General features: G+C 42.8%; 2 protein-coding genes across 2 annotated transcripts; both read left to right on the plus strand.

Annotated features, from left to right (window-relative positions):
- The first annotated feature begins 709 nt into the window (after positions 1 to 709).
- Positions 710 to 1,980, plus strand: LOC114507397 (olfactory receptor 2A12-like). Its single transcript, XM_028525232.2, has one exon. It carries the CDS (start codon positions 710 to 712, stop codon positions 1,670 to 1,672), a length of 963 nt encoding a protein of 320 aa, XP_028381033.1. The 3' UTR covers positions 1,673 to 1,980.
- A 9,746-nt stretch (positions 1,981 to 11,726) lies between these two features.
- On the plus strand, positions 11,727 to 12,740 carry LOC114507846 (olfactory receptor 2A25-like). Its single transcript, XM_028525867.2, has one exon. The coding sequence runs from the start codon at positions 11,727 to 11,729 to the stop codon at positions 12,657 to 12,659; it is 933 nt and encodes a 310-aa protein (XP_028381668.1). The 3' UTR covers positions 12,660 to 12,740.

Genomic DNA, 12,740 nt, shown 5'->3' on the forward strand with positions numbered 1-12,740 from the left:
CTTGGGTTTGAGGAACCATGTTGATGCCCCAATCTCCCAAAACACAAGCTGAGTTCCAGGTATGACACTCTGCTTTCATGATGAGCATGCCATGTGTCTGATTCATTCCTGGTATATGAAAGAATTGTCCCATTTGAAACTCTGGCTGTCTCTTTGGGATTTTGCATTTTATTTTTTGATCTGTCATTTTCCTTTGTTTCAAGTAGAGGAGAACTACAGAACTCCCCTTGAGCATCAATCTTTTCTTAAAACTGTGGACCACAACCAATCGTGTAAGTGCCGTGATAAAATTAAGTGTCACTCCCCTTCAATTTCTGGGAGAAAACAGAGATTCCTAGAAGTTGTGGTAAGTGAAAAGGGACCTGGCTGTCTCTCTTTATTATCTTCAGCTGCGTATTGCTTACAGTACATTCCAAGGAGTATCACATTTTGTATTTATTTCATGGAAGCCAGAGAGCCTAATTTTTCTGTGAAATCTCTCAATTTTTAATATTGGCTAACATCTAAAGTTTCTAAATATCTCTAAAGCCAAATTTGCAGATCAGCATCACAGGACCGTGAGCGGGACTGAATCCATGACTTACTGATTTGTGGCTTTGGGCATAAATTCTCAGTCTATGTGAGCATACCATTTCTTTTCTCCTTTTCTGCTTTTCAGCTGTGAAGTTTCTGTTCTAAGGGCAGCCTGGTATCCACCAGTCAAAAGGAAATGGGAAACAATCAGACGTGGATTGCAGAATTTATCCTGTTGGGCTTCCAGGTTGATCCAGAACGTGAAGTTTTCCTCTTTGGGTTCTTCCTGGTATTCTACAGTGTCACCCTGCTGGGCAACGGGGTCATCCTGGGGCTCATCTGCCTGGACTCCCGCCTGCACACCCCCATGTACTTCTTCCTCTCAAACCTGGCCATTGTTGACATGTCGTATGCCTCGACTACAGTTCCTAAGATGCTGGCAAACCTGGTGACGCACAAGAAAACCATCACCTTTGGTCCATGCATCTTTCAGACTTTCCTGTATTTGGCATTTGCTGTCACAGAGTGCATGTGTTTGGTGGTGATGTCCTATGATCGGTACGTGGCCATCTGCCACCCCCTCCAGTACACTGTCATCATGAGCTGGAGAGTGTGTGTGGTCCTGGCCGCCATGTCCTGGTTGTTTAGCTTCCTCTGGGCTTTGGTCCACATTACTCTCCTCCTGAGGCTGCCCTTTTGTGGGCCTCAGAAAATCAACTACTTCTTCTGTCAAATCACATCAGTGTTCAGATTGGCGTGTGCTGACACTAGGCTCAATGAACTTGTCCTCTTTGTGGGCTCCGTGTTTGTTCTAGTGGGGCCCCTGTGCTTGGTGCTGGTCTCCTACACATGCATCCTCTTTGCTGTGCTGAGGATCCAGTCTGGGGAGGGCCGCAGGAAGGCCTTCTCCACCTGCTCCTCCCACCTCTGTGTGGTTGGAATTTTCTTTGGCTGTGCCATTGTCATGTATGTGGCCCCCAAGTCCCGCCACTTTCAAGAACAAAGAAAGATCCTGTCATTGTTTTACAGCCTTTTCAACCCCATGCTGAACCCGCTGATCTACAGCCTGAGGAATGCAGAGGTCAAGGGTGCCCTGCGGAGGTTTTTGGGGAAAAGGAGGTCCCTGGGAGGGATGGTTGGGAATATTTTGGGTGTGTGAGTTGGTCCTTATCACACCGGGACCTTAATGCCCTTTTGAGTCCTTTACTTTAACCAACCCACGACTCTTTGTCTTTGGACTTGTTGTAAAATGAGAAAATAATTATTCTTACTGTTTATGCCATTGATACCAAACCTGAGATAGATTGTGAAACTGAAAATCGATCTAATGCTATTCATGAAATAGATGCAAATGTCTTAAAGAAAATATTAGTAGAAGTCCATAAAATAAAATAATTTTACATTTTTAAGGTTTTTATTTCCTGAATGCTACAATTGTTTAATGTTAAATAATGAACATAATTTGCCACATTAACAAATTAAAGATACATATTCACAGATCTAATAAAGTGTTTGACAAAATTTAACATTAATTCTTGATGAAATTCTTTACATGCTAGTAATAACAGAGAATAAGCATTTCTAAAGACAACCTACAGAGAAAAAGAAAAGGAAAGCCACCAACACCAAGCAAACACAGTACCTAATGCCGACATGCTAACATCTTCCCCTGTAAGGAAGAATGAGATAAAGTTGTACACCATGCCTTGTTTTCATCTTTTTACTAGCGATTCTAACTAGATGTGTATTTTATAGACCAATTATTTAAAGGTATTCAAGATTTGTTAGTTTTTATTGGTGAAGAATTATCCATGTGATGGAGATTTACTTGGAAAAGATAAAACTCAGAAAAGAAGAAATTTCTTTGATATGAATTCGATGTAACATAAGGAATAATTTCCCTAGCCAAAGGAGATTGTGGTGGTGTATATTATGGAGTGAGGTTCCATTTGAGGAAAATTAACATATTGGGTATTGTGTAAAATATGTACTTATTATCAGTGTCCTCACTGTCCCTAGTGAGTATGACAACATATTTACTGAACAGAATGTGAGGCTAAATGAGTACTAACTCTATGTCAACCTGTGTGTCTCACTGAGCATAGCATTAAGGACAGAGTCAGGCGGCTAGCGTGTGCTCACTGAATACGTTTGATTTCTGTGGCTCAGAGGCTATGTTTTTGTGGTGGGGATGGAGAGAGTACAGACAAGAAACCAACATGTTAGGTTTGGCAGAGTGAGGTGAAGGAAGGCTGAGGTGGTCAATCATAGTTTACATTTTCTCTTTATGGGATTTTATGTTGAATGTGCATCTTTTTATTATTCTACCCTCTCTCCTGAAGCACGTTTTCACAGTAAGATCTTCTTGGAGCTCATCACCATCAACCTACTTCGGTGTTTCAGATCCTGTATGTGGAATTTCTGATCCATGCTTTAGATTTGTTTTTTTGTCCAGGTGATTTGACAGTTTATCAATAGTAGTTATTTTAAAAAAGGCACCTAATTTCTTGCTTTTGGGAAGGGATTGGTTTCTATTCCCGTGTCTTGCTTCAATGAGGTTAAATTGGTTGTGGGTCTGGTTTTCATGGTTTAGATCCATTTTGGAAATTTTCTTCAGGGACTGCATCTTGTTTTCCAAAGCACCATGGGATGATGCATAAGCCAGAATACATAAATGTTCATTTACATAAAATTGGAAATGCAACAGCATAAAGAGCAAAGAATTGTGCTTATATTTGCTGTAGAAGTGTCTACCCTGGAAGATAATTTATCACCTAATGGGTGAGCAGTGAACCTGGAGTCAGAGCCAGAGGGGCTAATCAGAGGTCCTCCTGACCAGGGCTCTGGATTACTGGTCACTGTGGCCATCCGTCTAGACTGAAGACATCCTCGTGACTAGCATCCTTTGGGTCTACTGGGGAGCTTCTCCTGAGCTTTTATCTTCCTGGGGCCCCTGTGCTTGGTGTTGGTGTCCTCCATATGCATTCTCTTTGCCCTCCTGAGGATCCAGTCTGGCTCCTGAGGATCCAGAGGGCTGCAGGAAGGCCTTCTCCTCCTGTTCCTCCCACCTCTGTGTGGCGGGGACTTGACTTTGGTAGCACCGTCTTCATGTCCAGGGCTCCTAAATCATGCCATCCTCAGGAAAATCAGGAGATCCTTTCCTTGGTTACAGCCTTTTCAACCCCAAGGTGAAGCTGCTGATCTACAGCCTGAGGAGTGCAGATGTCAAGGGTGCCCTGGGGAGAGCACTGTGGGAGGACAGTGACTTCTAACTGCAGTGACATTTGAATCCCCACCCTAAGCGCTCAGGTACCATCTGAATACAGAGAAGCTCACTGCTGCTCCCTTCTGCCGTGGTCCTTCATAATGGGAGAACAGGCTTTCCCCCTTCCTCTGAAGGAAGCTTTCCATAGGTTACACTCATTGATTTTTTGAAATCAGATATAATTTTTTCTTTTATTGCTCATTGAATTGAGTATCTGTGAACTTAAAGATTATTTTAATTTTTTATTGTGGGTCCCAAAGGTTGAATATTGTGTATCTCCATCTGTACCCTAACTGTGTAAACTCAGTAACCCCATGTGTCATAGGATTTGGGAAGGAAGAAAATGCTGCGGTGGAAGGAAGTGGTCCTGCAACCCGAAGGGCTGCTGCTCCATTCTCCCAGACTGTCCTTGCCACTGAAAGACCATCTCAGGGAGCTGTAGTTGCATTTTTCTTATGCAAGAGATATTTCATATGAAAATTACGGAGTCATACTGGGGAGTGAACGAGCAGTCTGAGTGAAGGAACAAAATTAATACAGAGTGTGTAGGGGGGAGGGGAGAAGGAGAAACCTGCAGACAGTGTGGGAGCCGTGCTCACTGCTCACAGCCTTGGGGGCAAGCTGCTGAGCCAGTAGCTGACAGGGCAGAGCTGGGCATTGGGTCTCAGAGAAACAGTTTGGGCTGTGTGTGGTCCCCAGGAACTTTTGAGTGTTGGGCTGTGAATGATGTAGATGTGCAGACTGTTTCCATGTTCCCCAGTGTCTTTCAGCAGCACTTTCACCTGGTTCGTCCAGGTCTGTGTCATTTCCCTCATGAGAATGCATATTCTGACACAGGACATTTTACCAGACCCTGTAGGTGACCAGTGGAGTGTGGCTGGCTCTCCTGCCTTGGTGGCAGATTGACTTTCACTCATTCCTTCTACTTCTCAAACACAGTGGTCGGGGATGGGTCCCACAACTTTATGTGACCTCTGAGGGTGTTACCATAAACTGTACCTTCTAACCGGCTTTGGGGTGAGGGTGGGCACTTGCTTCCAGAGTCTTTCTCCATCTCACACTGAGAGTGCACAGGGGACTTGATTGGAGGAGTAAGTGTGTGCCCTTCACTTGGGGAATAATGATTACTCAGTAGCCCTCTTTTTTTCCCACTAAAATTATCTTTAATATGAAAGTTGTAAAGTCATTATTAACAAAATGATAAAGTTATCAATTGTACCAATTTAACTCAATGAGCTATTTATACAGTCATTAAATGATGACTGTATAGATTTTACAGATACATGTAAAAGAGTTTTTATAAGATTTAAAGGGAAAATGTGAACCAATAATTGCAAATGCTATGTAACTGCAGCTATGTCCATGTATATGCACTAAGTAGAGAAATCTATGACATACAATAGTATAGTAATGGTTGTAACATGGTAGAATAATGACGGTTTATAACTTTTAAAAATTACCTTTCATGCTGTAGGAAGGTTTGGAGATGTCAGATCACTATGTTTACACCTGAAATAATCTAACCAGTAACAGCTTGTACACCAACTATGCTGAAATTAAATATACATGAAAATTTAAAAATTAGAAATAAATTCAGCTACTAAAGTTTGTAAGATATACGAAAAACTCTTAGATTTTATCTCTGCCTTTATTTTAAATACCATAGCATAAAAGATCATTTTAAAAAGCCACCCAACCCTTACTTACCTGCTGTGGGCAGCAGAGCTCACTGAATATGAAGAGCAGATGGGCTCTTATCACAACAGCTAACGTGTTTGTCAGTCCCTCACCCAGTGCTGTGCACTACACATCGATAGCACCTAACACACAACCTCTCCTCCAGCCATCCTAACCCGTGCATGCAGAACGTCCCATTATCAGTCTGTGTTATGCGTGCACGTACCGGAGAGTAGCAACTGTCCGACTTTTACTGAGTTGCTGTCACTGCCCAGCCCTCCTTCCCTCTGGTCATCAACTGTTAGCGATCAGCACACAATCTCCTCTGTGTCTGCGCTGTCAGTGTGATGCAGACGGGACCTTAGAGGGAGGGCCTGTGGCTCACAGTGCTGCCTGTGACTAGCTAGCACGTTCGCTTCAAGGTAAGGAATCAGCAACCCTCTCTGTGTATCACATCTGAACCTCATCTTCCAATTAGTGTTTTTAAGTAATTCTTGTGTGTGTCCCTGAATGAACCCTCAGTATGAGTGATGTAGAGGTTGTTCTTTATGGATAAAGTTGAGACCCCAGCATCTGGTATCCAGCTTACATTTTTTCTTGACCAAATTGGGACATTTGGACTATTGATTTTTATTTTGAAACCTCACCCAGGACATGCTTATTGAATTTTTAGAGAGACGGAAGGGGAGGGACTGAGGCAGAGAAACATAGATGTGAGAAACACCATTGGTTGCCTCCTGTTTGTGTGCCCACTGGGACCAAACCCTCAGCCTAGGTATATACAGGCCCTGACCAGGAACCGAAGCCCCAAACTTTGGATTTATAGGCCGACACTACAACCTACTGAGCCAACGAGCCAGAGCTGATTATTGATTTTAATGGTTTCCAATTGCTTGTGTTGCTTATGTAGGGAGCTCTGAAGCAGACTGGGAGCCTGGAGCAGGGGAAAGGACCTTGCTCCTTCCTGTCTGCCTGCTGCTCTTGTCAGCCTTGTCCCAACAGCTCCTGGCAGTGGCAGCAGAGGCCCCTGCCCAGCCTTAGTCACTCAGGGTCCCATAGGAAGCCTTATCATTCCCTGCTGGGGCCACAGTGCTGCTGGGGAACCCTGCTCCTCACAGGGTTAAGTCTGAACCCCGACTCCTCTGAACTGGATTCTAATCACCCAACCTCTCCTGAGTGCCCTTGACCCCTAGGGATAGCAGGTTTATGCAGTTCTGCTTGTTCACCTGAGAGCTCTGTGTTTCCTGTTGTAGTTCCCCAGTATCCTTGTAACCATTGTGTGGTATGAGAGTCTCTCTACTATCGTACCACACCAGCACGGTTTCTGTTCCCTGGTGGATCCCATCTGATTCAAAGAGAAGTGAGAAAACACTCTGAAATTAAGACACTTATACAAATGATTGCAAACAAAAACATGTGAGCAAGTGTGAGAGTGAAAGAACAGAAAACTAGTATAAAATATTTCTAAAGTTACCTGGTGCTTTTCAGAATGATCCTGTTATTGTCGATGTATGCATCTGTATTACTTATACCCTGAGGGAAAATACCCAAGAAATTTGGAAGTTTGGTCTCTAACTGAGGGAAAAATGTGAAAGAGGTAAAATTAAGGGGGAGCCAGGCCAGACAATGCTGTGGCCTCTGTTTGTAAAGCTGTCAGAGGAGAGAAGCATAAAAGCCAAGGAAAGGATGCTACCCAGACAATGCACGTGCTAAGAGGTCTAAATATCTCAGTATTTACATTGAGTACAAATAGATTAGATCCTCTTATTTTCACGTTGATTTTTTAAACCCATAAAACACAGCTGTATACAGTTGTTAAGAACAATGAAAACACAATTGCAGAAACAGGCTGGGGTAATGGCAATGAAGAGCACATGTTCTGCAAATAATGTAATTAGTTGATGCAACAATAGAATGAGAGGCAGATGTTTGTATTTACATTTATATAAGGTAAAAAGAATTGGTATAATGAGACATACTAGATAATAATAAAGGTAATAGCCTACAAAGAAGATGTAATAGTCATTAATATGTATAGCTGTAACAACATGGTCATGGTACAGAATTAGGAAAAAAAGCAGAGAAGTCTATTGAAAAGATTTGTAAACTTCACTTTATAGTGGGGAATTTAACAAAATGCCTTCAGAAATACATTGATAATACTGAAGGAATTGGATATCAAAGATCTGAGTAACAACATTAACAAGCTTACCCTAGTAAATATATAAAAATCCTATGCTTGAGAAATAGAGAATAATTACATGGAAATTAATATAAAAATTGAAAAATTGAGTATATATAAAGCAATAAAAGTGCTCAGATTTTTCAAAGAATCAGTATCCCAAGGGTCATTATTTTACACCACAGTGATTATAAATTCAAAATAAACAATAAAGATAATAAAAATATTTGGAAACCTGAAAATGCACTTCTACAGAACTTGTGTTTTACTGACGGTGTTAATGGTGAAAATTCTGAGTATCAGACTTGAGATGTGCAGCCAAAGTGGTAGATAAAAAGCCAATTTAGAACCCAAATTACATTTATTAACAAAACAAGACAAATTGAAAAGGTAAATATTTAACTCAAGAAGACACCATGATCAAGAATGAAAATACAGATATGATATAATTTATCTAAGAGCAAATTTTATTGCCCAAAATTAAAAAATTATGAAGATCATTAAAATATAAGCCTAGGTCTTTTTACAAACGCCAATAAAATAGATACAACTGATGACAAAAAATGGGGAAAGGTATATATGAAATAATGTTGGGAATAAAAATTGACATGACCAAAAAGTAGAGATATTAAAATGACACTATCAGTGTGAGGGCACTGTATCTGTGCAGTATGGGAGGGTGGTGTCTGGACTCCCGTCACCGATGCGCCCCTCACGGGACAGGGTTAACGGGGGAGAGCCCATCTCAGACCTCCTGCAGGGGGTGCTCTGGCAGTTGAAATAGTCCCTCCATTGTTTCCTTGTAGGGTGGCCTGTACACTGAAATTACTTTAAGGAGTGATCTTCTACCACCTTTGTATTCCAGTGTGAGGACAGAGGTAGATAAGAGAATAAAAGAGAAATTTAAATCACCAAGGCACCACCAGATTGTCTCAGTTGCATTGCCCAGAAGTCAAAAAGGAGGTCAGTTCCATTGCAGGAAGGGGAGGAAACAGTAGTAGTTGGAGTCCCAGGGGAAACCTGTGTCTTCCCCCTTGACTCAGAATCTCTGGAGGTGATAGGGTAGAGATTGTTTCCTGGTGAGAGTTTCCCTTCCCTTTTGGCACTGCAGTTAAACCCTACCAAACAGGATTTAACAAGTCCCCTTGGGATGCCTTCTCCTTCTCCTGATCCCTTCTACAGGTCCTGCTACCTGGTCTCTGGTTTCTGGTCTTATTTTGTGAGTTGTATTCCTTGTGGTGACTTTAAAAAATACAGAGGATACATGTTGTTGTCAGGTGTGAGAGAAAACTCAGCTAAGACTGAGGGTGGGGAAAACCTAGGGGCCCCATCTGCCCTGTGTACCACCTACTCTATTTGGAGGGTTAGTAGGTGGGGAAATTGAGTTCTCAAGCCGTAGTGAGTGCAAGGTGTGGTCATTGTCATGTGTGAAGGAGTCCCAGAAATCATTCTGGAGCTTCTTAGTGGATGAACATGCACACCACAGTGAGTGAAGGAATCATCATAGCCAGTGTCTTGCCACAAGTGTCCCTGTGGAGAACAGCACAGATGAGTCCCTGTGGAGCCCCTTTCCCCTGGACGGGAGCTGATGGCAGTGTGCCTGGCGGGTCCTTCTCCCTCCCTACACCTAACACTCAGCAGTATATTGAGAGGTGGTGGGGCTGAGCAGAGATGAATCATCTCTTCTTCTTTGGTCACCCCTTCTACTAAGAGATACTTGAGATGGCAATTTCCACACTAACTCACAGATACTATTCCCTTCATTAGTGTGCTTTTGCTTAACCCAAGTCACACTCAGCTGGTCTTCTGGTGTTTAGCCATAATTCTGTGGTAAGTTTAATATATTGTCCAGTCTTGCTCACTACTCAATTTCAGACAGGCTGTGATGAAAAATCACAGTGCAGAATGGAATTGTGATGGTCTGTCAGTGCCAGGTGTTTGCTAATTAGCAACGTAGCTAATAGGATCATTTAAGACACCATCTTATTTATATACACCTAATATGGATCATTTATTTTGATTCATTTAGTATAAAAATTCCTTGTTTAAATGATAAGATACATTAGCTGTTTCCGAGATTTGCTTGAAAGTCAGTCCATTGTCCCATAAAATTCAGTCATGTTTCCATGAAATAATGGACTGCATTGATCCGAAAAGGAGTTTGTTACAGAAGAGCATCCTGAAAATTTCAGTAGGAAAGTGAACTTCCACTTGGTGAGTTATTTGAATCTGAGAATTATCATCTTTTGAGTCTTTTCAACAGACTTGTCACTGCAAGCAGGTTCCATACACCAGCAGGTAGGAATTGTCTTGTATGTCCTCAGCCAAGACATATGAATGAACATGGAATATGTTTAGTAAATATCTGTAGATTTTTGTTTTGTGTGTTAGCTCCGTATAGCAGATAGGAGGAAGATGAGATGACAGTCACTGGTCCTTCTGCTTTAGTTTATTGTGTCTTCACCATAGGACATTTTAGAAGTAGCGCTGCTGTCTTCTTTCACTCCAAGTGTGGCAACAAAGCTGAAACAAAAATGTCTAACAATTTTCTCTACATTTAGGGCCAGTGAGTCCTATATTTGGAAGAGACCTGAGCATTTTTCTTGCTCGCCCTCTCCCATAACATGGGAATCCAAATCTTTGAGTTAAAGCATTCACTAATATAAAGCTTGGTCCTACTAAAAAAACCAGGTTTCTTCATGAGGATGATTCCAACTGTTATGAAATTATTTCTTGGACTAAGACAATATCATCTCCCAGTGTTTCTGCTGTGAATCCTGATTCTTCCTTTGAAGCAGGGTGGAACCTTCACACTTTTGCTTATCAAACCTTACAAATATTAACTTATGAGGAAATTGGAATGGAGAACTGATATGGGACCACAATTGTGAAATTTTGTGAGATTCTTATTTTTGTGACATTCAGATGGGTGCTGGATGAAAGAAGGGCATGGAGTCAGAGAGACAAGGAAATGGAAGCAGTGGTTTAATTGTTACAAAGTCAACCTCGAAATACCCACCCTGGTAGAAATACTCTTCTAAAGATTGATAAACCACAGAAAATAAAGATTTGTGATGAATAATGTTTTCATTTTTGAGTTAATCTGTAAAATATGTTACAGGTTCTAAGGATATGAGGATATAGTTAGAGCTTTAGCTGTAGCCTTGGATATTGATCAGTAGTTTTACATCCCAGGCCATGACCCATCAAGAAATCATGCAACCAGCATTTTACTAGTGAAGGAGAGTAGAAAATAATATAGGAGAAAGCAAGTACTGTGCACACTTGCACATAGTAATAGTTCAAGTATATGTGTATGCATGTGATTGTGTATGTAACTATATACATAACATATACTTTATCCACACATGCAGGCATGGAATATAAATATTCATAAGGGATAAGTGTGTGATCAGTAATATCCGATCATGAAGCAGCATGATCAGAGTAGAACGTCTGTGGATGCAAAACTGAAAAGGCAAAGTTCTCTCCCCTAAATCCAGCTAAAGTTGTGGCAGTCTGCCAGCCATTCCCTCAACTTAATTCAAGATGATGCTGCCAGTAAAAATTACAAGCTAACAAGTAAGTCATCTAATGAAGGCACGAATCTGTGAGATCCCCTGATAGGAGGATCTCCCACAGGCTCCTGGTCCTCCTTCCCACCCTCACGTGTGGGTGCAGACCCAGGCCCACAGCCCCCTCCCCACGGTGGCTGTGTGTGCACTGCAGGTTGGAACTCCTCCCAGGCAGGTCTCAGAAGCAGTGCTGCTGACTGAGGAAGTGTCCGCTGTTAGGGAGGCAGTAGGCATGTTAATGTGTTAGGAACTGTGGTGGAAGTTTGGAAATAAAGGTAAGATTTACTGAGCACTGTAATAGAATACTGGCATTTAATTTATCAGTGTGAAAAAATTCCTCCTGTGTCATTTGCAGTGCACAGGATTCACTTAGTCACTGATGAACAGGACAGAAGTGTCACTGAAGATGTTTTCTGAGGGAAGAAAGGAGGACACACACATGTCTACCATGTTAAACTTATCCCTGGGGGACTCAAACATGGTGAGCTAGCTGCTTTGTCTCTCCTCCGGGAAAATGGGGGGCAACCAGACTTCTGTCCCAGAGTTCCTCCTACTGGGATTCCCGCTCAGCCCAAGGATGCAGCTGCTCCTGTTTGGGCTCTTCTCCGTGTTCTATGCCTTCACCCTGCTGGGCAACGGGGTCATCCTGGGGCTCATCTCACTGGACTCCAAACTGCACACCCCCATGTACTTCTTCCTCTCCCAGCTGGCCACTGTCGACATAGCCTATGCCTGCAACACAGTGCCCCAGATGCTGGTCAACCTCCTGAGCCCAGCCCAGCCCATCTCCTTTGCTGGCTGCTTGACACAGACCTTTCTCTTCTTGACTTTTGCTCACACTGAATGTCTTCTCCTGGTGGTGATGTCCTATGATCGGTACGTGGCCATCTGCCTGCCCCTTCGGTATTCTACCATCATGAGCTGGAGACTCTGCATCACCCTGGCAGTGGCTTCCTGGACTTCAGGACTCCTTCTGGCCCTAGTACATCTGGTGTTACTCTTACCATTGCCCTTCTGTGGGCCCCAGAAAGTGAACCACTTTTTCTGTGAAATTCTAGCTGTTCTCAAACTCGCCTGTGCAGATACGTACCTTAACAAGGTTGTGGTTTTAGCAGGGGCAGTGTCAGTGCTGGTGGGACCACTGTCTGCAATTGTGGTCTCCTATGGTCACATTCTACGTGCTGTCCTGAAGATCCAGTCAGCAGAGGGACGCCAGAAAGCTTTCTCCACCTGCTCCTCCCACCTTGGTGTGGTGGGGCTCTTTTATGGCACAGCCATGATCATGTATGTTGGACCCCAACATGGGGACCCCCAGGAGCAGAAGAAGTACCTCCTCCTGTTTCACAGCCTCTTCAATCCCATGCTGAATCCCCTGATCTACAGTCTGAGGAACAGGGAAGTCAACGCTGCTCTGAGAAGGAGGCTGGAAAAGGGGAGACCTTCATGAGAGCCTCACTGATAAAAAGAGAATTGAGTGTAGAGGGACCCAAGAAGTCACCTCACCCGAGATGTACACAGGATACAGGGA

This window comes from Phyllostomus discolor, chromosome 10, assembly GCF_004126475.2.
Source record: "Phyllostomus discolor isolate MPI-MPIP mPhyDis1 chromosome 10, mPhyDis1.pri.v3, whole genome shotgun sequence".
NCBI classification, from domain to species: domain Eukaryota; kingdom Metazoa; phylum Chordata; class Mammalia; order Chiroptera; family Phyllostomidae; genus Phyllostomus; species Phyllostomus discolor.